Source organism: Camarhynchus parvulus, chromosome 17 (assembly GCF_901933205.1).
Source record: "Camarhynchus parvulus chromosome 17, STF_HiC, whole genome shotgun sequence".
In the NCBI taxonomy this organism is placed as follows: Eukaryota; Metazoa; Chordata; class Aves; order Passeriformes; family Thraupidae; genus Camarhynchus; species Camarhynchus parvulus.
Window position 1 is genome coordinate 871,485 of NC_044587.1, and position 15,587 is coordinate 887,071.

Sequence of the window (15,587 nt, forward strand, 5' to 3'; positions counted from 1 at the left end):
GCAGTGCATGGCCAGTGCGGGGGCTCGGGGCAGGGCAGGGCAAGGCAGGGGCAGGGGCAGGGGCAGGAGAAAGGGCAGGGGCAGGAGAAATGGAGGGGCAGGGGGTGCCGTGAGCCAGAGGAGGACCTGGGAGCAGCGTGGGGCCAGCAGAGGGGCAGCCAGCCCACCCCGCAGTGGGAAACATTTCCGCATCCAGGGACGCGGTCGGTGCCAGCACGAGGCGCCCGTGGCCAGCGGCCGGTGCGTGCGGGGCCCGGCGGGGCCGAGGGGCCGAGGGGCCGCTGCCCCGCGCACACGGACGGGAACGGGAGGGCGGCGCAGCGGGGGCTGCTCTCACCCAGGGCCCCCCGGCAGCGCCATCCGCGCTTGCCAAGCTCCGAGCAGCGTCGGGGCAGCTGCTCGCCGTGCCCACGCTCAGCTGCTCCGCGCTCCCGAAGGCTCTCGGGCTGCAGCTCAGGCTGGGCAATGCCAAAGCTTCCCCAGGACCCGGCTGCTGTACTGAGTCTGTCCCGGGACCCTCCTGCCCCTGCGCTGCCGTGGCACCGTGCCGGGGCTACTGGGGGAGCGTGGGGTGCCCGCCCTGGGCAGATGTGCCCGCAAGGTGCGCAACAGCTGGGACAGCAACCCCTGGCACTCTGGGCCGTGCAAGTCGGGTCAGTGGACAAGGATGGCGAGGGACAGGGACAGTGAGGGATGGGGACGGTGAGCACCCACCCTGCCCACTCCTCCCTGCCCAGCTCCAGGACAAATGACAACACACGCAGCCCGCTCTCACATCTGTTATGTTTTAGTACTGCTCATGTCTAAAATGACCAAAACCAAGCCAAGCGCTCGCAGCCCCTCGCTCTGCCTCACACGGAGTGAGAGGCCCGAGGGCTGCCCTGTCCAGGGCTGGGGGCGGGCAGGTGAGAGGGCAGGTGTAAGAGCAGGTGAGAGGGCAGGGGTGAGGGCAGCAGTGAGGGCAGGTGTGAGAGCAGGTGAGGAGAGCAGGTGAGAGGGCAGGGGTGAGGGCAGCAGTGAGGGCAGGTGTGAGAGCAGGTGAGGAGAGCAGGTGAGGAGGGCAGGGGTGAGGGCAGCAGTGAGGGCAGGTGTGAGAGCAGGTGAGGGAGCAGGTGAGAGGGCAGGGGTGAGGGGCAGCAGTGAGAACAGGTGAGGAGAGCAGGGGTGAGGGCAGCAGTGAGGGCAGGTGTGAGAGCAGGGGTGAGGGCAGCAGTGAGGGCAGGTGTGAGAGCAGGTGAGGGGGCAGGTGTGCAGGTTGCTGTGCGGGCAGGACACCCAGGCAGGCTCTTCCACGCCTACTGCCAAAGGGGGAACTTGCACGGCTCCAATGGATGCATTTAAATAACAAACTCATGATCAGCAAAAGCAAAGGCATCTTAACCACCCTTCCTAAAATAGAGACTGGCACCTGTTCCCGGCGCCGGGCAGTGAGGGGGCCCGCCCGGCCCGCGGGGCCGGGCGCGGGCGGGGCACGGGGCTGTCCCGGCTCTGGCACGGCTGGCAGCGATGGATGGCACACGCGGTGCCCGGGCTGGGGACAGCGCAGGAGGCGCTCGGGGCGCTGCTGCAGGGCCGGCGGGCGGTGCCAGCAGCAGCAGAGCGATGCGGGGCTGGGCTCCTCTCTGTGTCTCCGGGAAGGCGATGCTGGCCGAGCTGCCACGGCCCCAGGGGCCACGTTGTCACAGGGGTGGGTGTCTGCCGGGGGCTGCTCTGACGGGCTCCCCCTGCCCTGCAGCACGGTGGGCGCGGTGCAGGCGATGGCCAGAGCAGATGGGGAAGGTTTTGGGGTGGAAGCCGAGCTCTTGCCACAGCCCTGGCTGGAGTCGGGGTGCCAGGGCCAGGCTGCGTCAGGGTGCCCCAGGCAGGGTGGGTGCAGGAGTGCAGAGGGACCCGCCCGGGCACTCAGACCACGAAGCTGAGCCCGTAGGTCATCTGATGGCCGTTGTCCCAGGCATAGAGCACCTTCTCCTTGGGGTTGTAGTCGACCTGCGTGGTGAAGGAGTAGTGGTTGAGGAAGGGCAGCCGGAGCTCTGCCTCCGTGTCTGTGTGCGTGTCGAAGGCATAGGAGATCTGCCCTTCCTTCTGGCTGTAGGTGTCCACAGCATAGAGGATGCCACAGATGATGAAGCAGTTCCCGTAGGTGTTGCGCTTCAGCCCCGTCTTCCAGGTGGTTTCCTTGCGCACCGAGAGGTCCACGGGGTCCAGCCGGCTGAGGACGATCACCTCCTGCTGGGAGTAGTCATAGTCCACCGAGGGGTAGATGACCCAGAGCCCGCTCTCATCCACGGCAAAGTCGATGTCCGAGTGGCCCCTCCACTTCCAGGGCGTGGTGTCCTCGTACACCACGTCGTGGAGCTGCGCCCAGCCTGCCACGTAGCGCTCCTTCAGGTCGTACTTGATGATGTTCTTGGTGAAGGCACGGTTGTAGTAGAAGGCCCCTCTGTACACCACGTGCCCCGTGCCAATCCAGTTGTAGGGCAGCTTGTAGAGGTTGCTCCAGCGGCCTGTGGGTGGGTGGCAGAGGTGTTGGGACCCTCCACAGCACAGGGGTCCCATGCACGATGGCCAGGGCATGCTGGCAGCAGCAGGGGCCTTGTGTCACCCTTGCTGCCCTCTGGCTGCTCCCCTCAGCTGCCCACCGCCCCAGGGCCCAGCACAGCTGGTGTCACACAGCACTGGGCACCCGCCTAGGAGCAGCCAGGGCCCCTGTGCCCACTCGGCCGCTCGCCCCTCACCCTGCTTGAAGCTGTCGAGGCTCCTGAACTCCACCAGGCTGTTGCCATAGTAGTAGTTGGTGACGTAGATGCGGTCATCCTTGGCTGCCGGGTCCTTCATCCAGGCCCCCTCGTTGCGCCCGTAGCTGTGGTGCTCCCTGGGGGGCTCCACGGCCTCGATGGTGCCTTCGCACTCCGCCTCCTTCACTGGGTGCGAGGGGGAGGAAGAGGAAGGCTTATCCCTGCCCAGGCAGCTGACCCCTGCTCCTTCCCCGTGGCAGATTCTTGCTGGCTTAGCTTAGCAGGGGCACCGGGAACGCGGGGCTGGGTGCTCCTGGCCAGCCGCCCCCGCTCACCCACCTCTGTTCGGTGTCTCGGGGTCCCCGGGGCTGTCGGTGCCCTGCCCGGGGGGGCTGCGGGCGGTGCTGCGGGGCACCGGGGCGGTGCTGGGCACGGCCGTGCTGCTGGGGGGCATGGCGCTCTCCGTCTGTGCAACAGCCTGGGCTGGGGTGCCCTCGGCTGGGGGGGGCGGGGGGCCCCTGTCCTCCTGCTGCTCTGACACGGCTGCCCCTCTCACAGGGCCCTCTGTGGGGGGACGAGCAGGGGCTCAGTGCGCTTGCAGGGGCAGGCCCTGGCCCCCCTCGGTGAGGGGTGCCCTCCCAGCCCCCATCCCTGCCCTGCTCCCGACTCACCGCGGCTCCCGGCCGGACCCTCTGCCGCTCCCTGCCCGACCTTGTAGTAGGTGATGCCCCGGACCACAGTCTGCTGCTGTGCCAGGGGCTTGGGCTTTGCCGTGGGCTGTGACCCCGCCTTGGCCTTGGTGTTCTCCTTTTTGGGCTTTTCGGGCTTCAGCGGCTTCTCCTTGGGCGCTCGGGGGGCTGCCCTGTCCCCCAGTGCCTTGCGGGGGCTGGGGTAGCGTCCCGCCTCCTTCTCCCGGCCGCCTGTCGTGTCCTGGGGGGCACAGCCCGGTCAGACCCCTGCCCTCCCATGCCCTCCTCTTCCCTGCCACCGCCGTGCCAGGCAGGGGGCACAGGCACCAGCCCAGGGTTACCCCAAGGATCCTCCCCAAGCCTGGGGGAGCCTGGCCCTGCCTGGCAGCACCCGCTGTGCCTTGCATGGGGCTGGGCCCGGGGGTACCTGTGCCTTGGGGTACCTGTGCCTTGCTCTCGGGGATGGCAGCTGCGTCCTTCTGCAGCAGCTGGTAGCCCAGGTTGGAGATCTCCTTCTTGATGCTGATCATGATGTCAGAGTAGTTCTCATAGCGTTTCATCTGGTCCGTGAGGTGCTGGACACTCTCCTTCATGAAGTCATTCTCCCTGCTCAGGTTGGTCTTGATGGTCTGCAGGAGAGGAGAGGAGAGGAGAGGCTGGAGCCCACTCAGGGGCTCACAGAGGGTCCTGAGCTGTGCAGGGGGGAGCACTGCGGGGATGGGGCTGCTGGAGCTCGCTCACCTCCTCCAGCGTGTTCATCTGTGCCGCCACCTTGCTGATGTAGGAGTGCACCTTCATCAGGTCCATGCTGTACAGCGTTCCCTCCAGCAGGTCCACCATGGCCTGCAGCTGCAGGGGGGACACAGGGATGGGGCCTGGGGTAAGGGCTGGGGCACGGGGCAGGGGCACAGGGCAGGGGAACCGTGGCACAGCGTGGGGAGGGGGCCTGGCCCCCAGTCCCACCACAGCACAGATACCTTGAAGAGCTCAGGGGCCTGCTTCTTCAGCTTCTCCATCTTCCACTCGTTCTCGCAGGGGTTGAGCGAGGAGGGGGGCGCGGTGCAGGAGCAGCGGCAGTCAGCCCCCGAGCTCACCGTCTCCACGGTGTAGAAATCCTCCACGCGCGCGCTGCCGCTCCTGACGCGGCTGCAGGCGTCCCTGCTCAGCGGCCGCAGGATGCACTTGCAGCGGCAGTCGGAGCCCTCGGACGTCATCCGGACCTGGTCCACATCCCCCAGAGCCTGCGGGACACGCGATGAGCCCGGTGCCCGCCCGGGTGTCCCGCAGAGCCAAGCCCAGCAGACCCTCACAGCCAACCCCGCACTGTGCTTGCCCAGAGATCTGCCAGTGCCCCTGGGGCTGCTGGCTGCGCCAAAGGAGAGAGGCACTGCCTAGTCCAGAGCACCCCGTCCCACCACTCTGCAGCCAGGCTGACAGTGACAAAGCCCAGGGACCTGCTCATCCCTGCGGTGTTTTGTGGCCCAGGTGTTTCAGTCTCATTTCCGTGGCTGCTTCCCAGCCTCCAGCAGGACCTGAGTGAGCAGGGATGGTGGCAAGAGCACCCAGCAGTGCCTCAGTGAGCAGGGATGGTGGCAAGAGCACCCAGCAGTGCCTCAGTGAGCAGGGATGGTGGCACGAACACCCAGCAGTGTCTCTGTGTCCCCACGGCAGCTCCAAGCCCACACAGGGTCCCTTGTTTGTGGTGACATGCAGCCACCTCGGGGTGAGCTCGGCCCCTCAGTCGGCTGCGATGGCCCGAGGCACAGGCTCAAGGACTCCCTTGTTTCCACACATGGCCCTGATTCACGCTGCAGAGCCCAGGGTGCTTTTCGGCTGGTTTAGCTCATTTCTCCCACTATGCTCAGGAAAAGGGAAGCTGGGTCCCTCACATCCCCTGCCACCGGCCGTGCACCTGCGGGGGACCCCTGGGCGGGCAGGAGCATGGCCAGGCCGCTCTGGGTGTCCCATGGGTGGGGATGTGCCTGCTCCAAGCACCCCGAGGGTGGGAGAGCAGGGAGAGGCGGTGCAGTGACCCCGCAGGGAGAGGGCTCTGCCCACAGGGACTCTGACTCATCCTGGGAAACAGAACGGTGGCAGAGCTGGGAAACAAGCTGAGCTCTGGCTCCCGGTCCTCCCCGGACCGCAGCGGAGCACAGAGCGGCGTGGGAAAGGGCAGAGCCCCGCGGGCTCCATGTCCTGCCCCAAGGCAGCACCCAGGGCCGCACAGGGATGGATCCTCCTTCCTGCACCGCAGGGCTGGGGGCACCGGGGCTCCCTGAGCTGGGCACGGACCCCGGCTCCCCACAGCCCACACGGGCCAGGGGCTTCCTCCCCTTTCTGAAGGGCTGCACACATTTTGCATTTCGAAAATCCCTCCTTCGTTCAAAGGGAAACCAGGTCCTGCTGGCTGAAGGGAAACACCAGGACGCCCAAGGGCTGTAAATTGAGCAGAATCTAATCAAGCTCTCAGCAGGGAGCGGGGCAGTGACCCCCTCCCCAAACACCACCTCGCCAGGCTCGCACGTCCCCGGGGCCCCTGACCTCCCCCATGGCCGCTGGCGCTTGTGCAAACAGGCAGGACGGTTCCCAGGCACACACCCAGCAGCGCCCGGAGCTGGGCTGTCCTGGGGGGCAGTGTCCATCCCTGTGCCGCCCGGTGAGCACACACCCCTGCGGGATCCCTGAGAGATGCTCCCCACTGCAGGCCCGCCTCAGTTCCGAGCTGGGGTGCCCCGTTCCCGGCAGCGCCCAGCGCAGCAGCCGCTGGTGAAGGTGCCGCTGCTGCAGCCCAGCCCGACCCCGGCACAGCTGGGACCCACCGGCTCCCAGCGCCTTCCGCAGGGCAGGGCTGCAGGAAGCTCGTTCTGAGGGAGCAGGTGACCTGGCTGTGCATCCCCTCCCTGTGACACGGCACAGCGGGGAGGTGTCCGGCGCACAGAACCTCTCCAGGGCACGAAGGGCCAGCTTCTCCCCAGAGACCCGCCCGGCTCCGGCCGCGTCCGTCCCGCGGGGGCAAACGCTCTGCGGGTGTCTCTGCACCGAGCCCGGGCCGCCGCCCCCCTTCAGTGGGGCCGTAACACTAAACCTCACTGCGCCGTCTGCCAGCTTCCCTAAACAGGAACTGCATGCTCTATTTATACAGAAAAGCCCATAAGCAAGGAAATATTCAAAACCAGGCTCCCACGCAGGGAGACTCTGTGAGGGTCCGCGGTACCTGGGCTGGTGCCCTCTGCCAGCCCCTGCCCGGCTGTGCCAGGCTCCGCAGGGACAGCCCACACCAGGGCACGCACAGACCCTCTCCCCGACGGCGCACAGCTGCCTGGGGACGGGAGTGCAGAAGGCAGCCCGTGCTGCTCTGCTTTCTCCGGGTGGGAATCTGTGAGCTCCCCGCGAAGGGGGCTGATGCAGCCCTGCAGGGGCTCTGCTGATTCTTTCCCTGGATCCCCCGCTCGCTGCAGACCCCAGCCCAGGCTGCTGGCAGGCGGCTGCTGCCTCTCCTCCCGAGCGGGTCCCAGCTCCCTGGGGCTGCACACCCATGGCTGGTGTGGGACCGTGTCCCTGCACTTTGCTGAGGGTTTCCTCACTGCAAGTTTTATGAGCTGGGTAATTTTCCTGGTTTCCGGGACCTCTTGCAAGAGCATCCATGTGAGCACAGAGTTTGTGACATTATTTGGAGAAAGCGGGACCTTTGACAATGACCCTTGGCCAGCTTTTAAGCTGTCCCTTGGCTGCTGCCATAGGACTCGTCTCAGAGGAAAACACGCTGTGTTGATAAGCTGCCGCTCCACACGCCTCTGGCACAGCTGCCGGGAGGCATGTCCCCGTCACGGGAGGGAAACCATGTCACCCTCCTCTTCCTCCTCCTCCCAGGCTTGGCACAAGGTGTCAAACACGTCCTGCAGCTGAGGCAGAACGGTGCTGGCAGGGCTGGGCCGTGGCTGACGGGGGCCAGGCCCCGGGCGCTGGCGCTGCTTGGGCGTCCCGTGTCAGTCATGGGGACACAGCCGTGCCAAGCGTTTCTGTGGCACACGCATGCCCACCGATGGGATCTCATCGGGAAAACACCTCTGAGCACAGCAGGCAGCACCTGCGGGGAGGGAGACGGCACCGCGTGGATCGCTGAGTCCTGCCAGCATCACCCCTGGCACCCCGCCGGGAACCCAAGCAACAGGGCATTCCAGGCTTTGGATATCTGTTCCAAGCTAAGTGCTGCCCGACAACAGCTGCGTTAGCGTCGCTTCCCACCAAATGTCTTGGAAAATCCTGTCTTTTGAACATTTGGTGATCCTAGCAGTAGCTGCTCCCACCACCATTGCTCTGGGCTGGGTCCCGGTGTCCCTGCTCCGGCCCCGCTACGGCCACTGACCCCGTGGGAGACGTCTTCCAGCTGGAACCGAGGGCTCCTGAGGCACGGGGGAGGCCAGCTCCCCCCGCTCCCGGTCCCGCTCCCGCTCCTCATCCCCGCGGGGAAGGCTTGTCTGGGCTGCTCTCTCTGGCACGGAGTCGCTCATTGCAGCGCCCATCACCGCAGCGCCGGGGCTTGGGCACCTTCCAACCGCTGAACGCGCCCGCAGCCCGGGTCATTCCCTGCGCCGAGCCCCCGCCCGCTGGGAGCAGCGGCACCCGAACCGGCCCTTCCCGGGACCCCCGCCCGCTGCCCGTGTCGGGCCGCGCCCCCGCCGCTCCGCCCGGGCACAGAGAGCAAGCAGCGACCGCCGGGGACACCGGCCCGGTCCCGCAGCGACGGGGCTGCCCCTGTTCGTTCCCGACCACCGCCGTGATGGCTCCCGGCCGCGATCGCGATCCCGGTCCCGACCCCAGCCGGTGCCGGTGCCGGTCCGGCCCGTCCTTACCGTGGCGGCGCCGCGCACCGCGGCCAGCGCCGGGAGCAGGAGCGCGGGGAGCAGCAGCGCCCGCATGGCGAGAGCGGCGGTGACCGCCCGCACCGAGCGCCCGCTCCGCCCGGCCCGACCCGGCCCGTCCCGTCCCGGCGGCGGGGAGGAGCCGCCCGTCCCGTCCGCCCGTCCGTCCCGTCCCGCCCCGCCCCGTCCCGGCGGCGGCACCGGCCCCAGCAGCGGCGCCGCGGCGCGGGGGCGGCGCGTTCCCCGGGTGGAGCTGGCCGTGCCCGCCCCGGGCTCCCGCCGCACCGGGGCTGCCCGGTGCCCCCGTGCGGGCTGCCCGTCCCTCCCCGGGCTGGCCGGTCCCCCCGAGGAGGAGGAGGCGGTGTCCCCGGGCAGCCCACCCGGACCCTCGCCGGGGCTGTGCGGTTTCCCCGGGCTATGCCCCGTGCCCGGTTTCGCCCCTCTCGCGGTGCCCCGTGCCCGGTGCCCGGTTCCCCTCTCCCGGTGCCGCGGGCGGCGCTCGGGGCTCGGCCGCCGGGTGCCCCCTGGCGCCCCGCCGCTCCCGGTGCACCGGCCCGGGGCAGCCCGCGGGGCGGGGCGGGGGCTCGGGGCGGGCCGGGGGCGCGGCCGTCGGGGCCGGGCCCGGCTCCCCGCGGGCGGCGCTCGGACTACGGCTCCCGTGGTGCCCCGGGGGGCGGGGCGCGGCCGGCCCGGCCGAGCGCGGCGCGGCCCTGGCTGTCAGCAGCGCCCGAGCGGCCATGGGGCAGCGCGGCCGCCGGGGCCGCTGAGACCGCCGAGCCCCGGCCCGGCCCGGCGCGGCCCCGGCGCCGCCATGGAGCTGGAGCCGCCCGCGGAGCTGCCGGAGCCCCGCGCCGCCAGCAAAGGGCCGCCCCGCAGCGGTGAGTGCAGAGCGAGGGGTCCGGGCGGGCCGGGGGCGCGGGGCCGGCGGTACCGGGGCTCCGCCCGCCCGATGCGGGCCCGCAACTTTCCGTGGCCGCGGGGCACAACAAAGGGCCGTGCCCGCCCTGCCCCGCTGCCCCGGGCCGGGGCCGGGACCCGCTCGGGGGCACGCGGGGTCGCCGCCCGCAGCGGTGCCCTGGGCCGGGGCGGCGTGCCCGGCGGATCTCACTCGCCCGGCAGGAATCGCCTTTGCCGCGGTGCTCCAGGGCCCGCGGGGAGCGTGCGGCGGCGCGGGGCCGCTGCCGGCTCGGTCCGGCGCGCGGGGGCTGCCCCGCGGTCCCGGTACCGGCGGCGTGTCCCGGCCGTGCCCCGCGGCTGCTCCCGGTGCCCCGCGGGTGTCTCGGCTCAGCCCCTGGAGCCGCTCCCTGCCCGGGGTTTATGGGCACCATTTGGGACCCTTTTACACTTCCCGTATGCAGATGCCGCATCTGCACTTGAATGTCCCTGCCAATTTTTATGGTTTACAATTGCATTTTACCATCTTAAGGTACTCGGGTTCTCTACAAAGGGTTTGCTCAGACAAAAGAGGCTTTTTATCAGGCAGCATCCTCGGTTTTCGAGATACGGGCGGTACCAAAAGATAGGCAGTGTGGGAACGGCAGGAATGGGCATTGCCGTAAGCGCCCTGATGTGTAACGTCGAGTTGTCCCTGGAAGCGCTTTATTCCTCCTCACTTAATTAGATGTCCAATGGGATGAAAGACACTTAATACTCTTAGATACTTTAATAAGACTCTAATAACACTCTTAATGCTTTAATATAGCCTTAATACTTTTTGAACTTTCTGATTTAATTTGTGAAGTGTCTGTTGCTTTAGTGTCCCTAAGAGCACAACAATATTAATGCTTTGTCCGCATTTGCCATTTTTCCCACAGCTGTGGGATTTTGAGGGAAATCTCTTTTGATCAGATTAGCTTTAAGAGTTTTTTGCGTAGCTGTTTCTTGTGACAGATGTACCTGTGGCTGTGGTTACTCTTTTGAATGGGTGATGTAACAACCTTTTACTACTTTGCCTTCAAAAATGTGAAATACTGCTGCGGTGTTGAGACACTGCTTGACCTTCAGTCTTTCTAAAGCCTCTGGGGGAGGAGCAGGAAAGATTGGGCTGTTAATTCATGGTTTTATAAAATACCTGCAAATGATAATGGCAAACGAAGACTCTGAATATTTCGTTTTCTTAAGAAAGATTCATAATACTTTTGATTCATAAGATTCATAATACTTTTGATACCTTGAGGAACAGCATCTTAACAAAACCAGTGGAAATTGTAGGAGGACAGAGGTATAAAAGTCAGATCGTATTCTTGGTGTTAAAATGTTAATGTTAAAATCATTAATGAACTTAAGCTGTGCACGTGGCTTCTGTGTTAACCCAGAGTAAACTGCTGCAAGTTTATTGGCGCCTTCAGTGAGAGAAGCCTCAGGATAACTTTGAAATGCAGGGTGTAGTTTTATTTCAGCAGTTACAGGCAATTGCAGCCTCGTTATTTGAGGGGACACTTGACGTTCTTAGAGTATAAGATGATGGTTTTCCCTTGCCAATTTGAGTACTTCCTCTTCCATGTAAGAAACGTATTTTGTCATTGAGCAAATCAATAGCAACGCATAAAACCCTGTTTTTTTTTAAAGCAATTTCATTAAGGCATTCATTTTTCCTGCAGTAGTAGCAATTATTTCTCAACAGGGTCCCATTTAAGATCAGTCTTGCTATAGCTTCAGTTGGCATCTTTTTCCTCTGTGAGTGAGACATGATGGCTTTTACGTAGTTTTAATTATTTAATGTCTTAAGTAAAATAGAGGCACAACTGATTAGCTAGAATTAAGGTAGCTTTGGACACTTTGTTGTGTACTGTGGTCTTGGAAGACGGATTTATCAGGAAACTAAACAGAAAACTTGAATTTTGTGTTCCCGTAAAACTATCGGAGTTTCAGATGGGCAGATTACTGATCTGGATAAACTTCATACCAGAGAAGAGAGGAAAGTGTCAGAGCACAAAGAAAGTAGGGTTTTCAAAGAAAAGTCCCTTTGCCTGCATCCCTTCCCTTTTCCACAGCATTCCCAAACTTTACTGGCACACACTGACATTTTTAGTGGTTCTTTATGCTTGGTTGCTTTGCATCTGATGAGATAAGCCTTTGCTTAACAAAGACTATTTCATTGATATAGTTGGGTCTTAGTTTACTTGCTATAAACATTTCTTTGAAGATTTAGGAAGAAAAACAAATGGAGTTGTCGAATGGCAACGCTGCTGAAGTCAAATGTCTCTGAATAAACAAGAAGCTACAGTGTTATTTCAGCTCAGTGTTGGCTTGTTGAATGTGGATGTCTCTTGCTTTTGTAAATAATAATAGTTCAGAATCCTGTGCATTATTTTCTCAGATCTGTGACGGGAAGTGAAAGACTTGTAATTTAGGAACAACTTAACTCCTTTGTTTGATTTAATGGTAAAGATGGAAAAATACCTCTTGGTATAAAGTTGGAATTTGGTATTGATGGCTTCTGTAGATCATTAATCAGGAAAATGGGTTTATGCATGCCTTTTTGTGCTGAGCAGGACTAGTGCTGTATGTTGAGCAGATGCAGTGTGTGATGTGACACTGCAACCACAGGATTTTTTCCCTGCTTTGCTATAAAACAATTTAAAGATACTGAATTATAGAAAATGAGGGAACTTTCCCATTTGGGAGACTAATTCTTGGTTGTTGGGAAGCAATAGCTGTCTTTCTGTCCTGCCTCTGGCAAGTCCTTTGTGGTATTTCTTTTTTTGGTGGGGAAAATGTGCCAGTGGTTTATTGAATTACTGTTCAACTTCTACGTGGTAGAGCTTTGAACAGATGCATTTACACCAGCATTCTGTGAGAATGGGAGCACAGTTTATCCTGTTGATAAACTGCCTATTTAAATAAAGCCTTCAGCAGTGTAATCTGGTAATTCTAATTAAGTCATTTACATAGGGAATTGGCCCAGGGTTTCATCAGATGGCTGCTGGGGAGCTGAAATGCATTCTTTCCCTCCAGCTGTATTAAACCAGCCTTTTGATCCTGTCCTTTTTTTAGCCTTTAAGCCAAAGTGGTTATCACTGTGCAGAGTTAATTGAGAAAGGGAAGTTGGGGGACAAGGGGACCCTTCGAGCTTTAGCTTTGGTCTTAATTATTACAGTTCTAATTACATAATTAGAAGACTTCCAGATTTTATGTGTTGATAAAAATGATTCTGTACAGGTTTTGTTAGAAGGAGGAAATACTCCACGGAGAGGCTGGCTTCAGTGAAGTTCTTTATTGGTGAATGATTGCCAGTAACTTATCTGGGGAGCAGTATAAGCCTGGGGTATCTGAGTTCTCCCCAGCACTTCGATAAGGAGGTTTCATTTACCCAGGGTGGACCTGCGTCCTTCAGAGAGCACAAGTTACATGTCCACCTTCCATTGCCTAATCATCCCAGCTGTAGGCTTGTAGAGGTGGGGAAATTTAAACTTAGAGAAATGTCTGGTCACTGTGAAAGATTCATTTTTTTAAGCCCTTTTTTCCTTTGTTAAAAAAAACAAAAAAACCAAAAAAAAACCCCAACAAACCAGTAAAAATCTATCCCAGCTCTAACACCAGGCTGACTGCAAACTGCTGTGATGCCCTTGTCTGGAAATACCTCCCAGCTGAAACTTGAGAGAAAACCTTCAGTGGATTTTGTGGGAACATAATCTGGACTGTGATGTCCCTCAGACAAAATTCTCCTGTTGGGTCGAGGCTCTGCAGGGGCTCAAGGTGCTGGGCTGCCTGCCCTGCTCCCCAGCCTGCAGGTGCTGTACCCCTGGGCTGTGCATGAGCACGGGGCTCCTGGCAATGCAGGGTTTATTCTGATTAGCTGCTGCCCAGCAGCCCAGGGTTTACCTGTGGGAATTGCTGCAGAGCCCTCAGGTCCTGAATCCAAGTGATTGAATGGCGGCTGTCGTGTTTGTAGTAAAAATTTGTAAAAGAACTCTTGAGTCTCTGAAAGCTCTGCCAAACACCAGCTTGTCCTCCAAAAATCTCTTCATTCAGTCTCACAGCTGTATCTTTATGTTGTTTGGCAATACTTACAAGGAATTATTCCTAAGTATGTTGTTTCAGATGTCTTGTGAGTGCTTTTGCCAGGAGGCTCTCCATCGTCTGCCTGTTTTATCAGCAGTGCTAAGGAAATGCCCTTTCTGTGGGTCACAGGCAGGGCTGTCTTACCTGCACATTTACTGTGCTCCTGGTGGTGCACAGAACTGAAGGGAGCTGAGGAGACGTGCCAGTGTTGGGTACCAGTTTGCTGCTGTGCCAGGTCAGGGTGTGGCTGCTCGGTGCCTCCTGTTTGCTGCTGCTTTGTGAAGTTTTCTTTGCCCAGTTCTGTTTTCCTGCTTACCTGGCACTGCCAGCTGGGTCCATCACCTTAACACTTGAGCTGACCTTTAGTATTTCACTTGGATTTACATAAGGCTTCTGCTCAGTGAACTGTCCCTATCACAGGATGATATCCATAAAAATGACACTTCCTAGTCTTGAAAAAAATCCCCAGCCCCATTGGAGACATGTGAAAAGGACACCCAGCAGGAAGAGAGGCCCATGGCCTGAAATATTCATCAATCATTTTCCTGGCACCAGGAAACCAATCAACTCTTCTAAGGGGAGAGAGTAATCAATCACACGATGTGGGAAACAGGGATTGCTGGCCCTGCCAGAAATGTCCCCTCATGGGGACAGAGGGAAGGGGCTGTGTCGGTCCTTACTCACAAGTGGTAACTTACACCCAGCTTTTGTAAAAGGCAGTCCGTGCACACCACGGGCCATGCTGCATCACTGCTCCAGCCTGCACTCAAGGTTTTGTTTTCAGTAATGCTGAGTTGTTTGCTTCTTAGATTTTTCCTTTACCTCTTTTCTGTGGCTGGTAGGTGAAGGGTTTGTTTCCAGTTCCCAAACCTCTGCGTTCTGAAGTGGCAGGTCCAGCAGCAGCATGTTTTTATCTAGAAGATCAGAATTTTAAAAGTTTGCTCTTTTTTCATGAAACAACATAAGTTTGAAAGAGCTTCTATTGCAAACTGGTACTGGGGAAGAAATGCACCTCTGGGGATTTGACATCTTCTTCTATCTTTGGGTTATGCTAAAAGAAGTATATGTACATTGCCCAATAATAAGTGAACTGGAGTTGTCAATATCTGTAGGATATTTTATTGTAGGATAGGGATTGTTTGAATTCAAGTAAGAGTTCAAATAATAATTTGAAATTCAAATAAGAAATACTACAAAATATTCTAGTAAGCTGCTATAAATTGGACCAAGAGACCTGTTTATACCTTTTTTTTCTATGAAAACCTCTGCAATAGTTGCTACATAAGAAATGCCATAATCATGGCAAAATAAATGGCAGTGCCACAGCCTTTCTCATCTCCTGCAGCCCTGCAGGCAGCAGATCGTGCTGGGATGATTTTTCCTGGGGAGAGTGAGATGTTTCAGGCGTGGCCATGGTCCGTGGCTAGGTGGGGTGCAGGGGGACCAGCCCTAGCCACCACTGCCCAAGCAGAACACCACCATCTGTGGAGCACCAAAAGGAAGAACACAAATAGATTTCCTGTAGCATTTTAAAATTGTAAAACTTGTAATCATGTCTTCCAACATAGATTTTAAAGAAGACAAAACTGTGCACAGTCTTTTCATCGAAGTCAGCAAAACATGAACGGCTGTATTATTTAAGTTAGATTAAAAGTCAATTATGATTCAGATTGTTCTTCAGAGCAGCGGTGTATACTAAATTCAATCCAAAATTAATTTCTCATTGAAAAGATTAAGAGCCTTCTCTTTAAAAATGTAGATAACTTTCTGCATTGAAGGTAATTTTCTAGTACAAGTGGAGACAAATATCCAAATGTCGGGAAGGATGTTTGTATTCTGAACAGCATTTTTCTGTCTGTCAGACAGTTTCTGATGTGCTTTCTGAGATGCTTAGATGTGTTACCACAATTAAAAGCTACTAAGAGATGTGGCATCCTGCAAAATGAGATTACAGCAATAGGCAGATGTGGCTGGCATGAGCCCCAAGGAGAAAGGGAAGTGTTTCTGGAATTGCAAGCAGCAGGAGCTAATGCGGTTTGCAAACATGGGAGACAGTGGCAGAGAGGTAGGTGGGGAGAAAGAATCCAATTTCCCTTGATTCCTGCTGTTGGTAATCCCTGCCCCTGGGAGGCCAAATGCTCAGTGTGAGCCTTTCACTGCAGCAAAACCCGGGATGCTGGTGCTGCTGGGGTGAGATGAAATGCTCAGGGCTCTGACTGCTGCACGGCATGAGCAGGATGCTGGAATCAGTGATGGGAGGGAAACTGAACTCTCAAGGACTGGGCAGTGATTGCAGC

At 58.9% G+C, this 15,587-nt stretch overlaps 1 protein-coding gene across 1 annotated transcript; it reads right to left on the bottom strand.

Annotated features, from left to right (window-relative positions):
* Positions 1–1,159: 1,159 nt before the first annotated feature.
* Positions 1,160–8,408, bottom strand: OLFML2A (olfactomedin like 2A). Its single transcript, XM_030961372.1, has 8 exons — positions 8,278–8,408; positions 4,402–4,665; positions 4,166–4,273; positions 3,868–4,053; positions 3,407–3,665; positions 3,075–3,299; positions 2,736–2,921; positions 1,160–2,504 (listed from the first exon to the last, which is right to left on the bottom strand). Exons 1-8 carry the CDS (start codon positions 8,341–8,343, stop codon positions 1,903–1,905), a joined length of 1,896 nt encoding a protein of 631 aa, XP_030817232.1. The 5' UTR covers positions 8,344–8,408; the 3' UTR covers positions 1,160–1,902.
* Between the last annotated feature and the right edge of the window lie 7,179 nt (positions 8,409–15,587).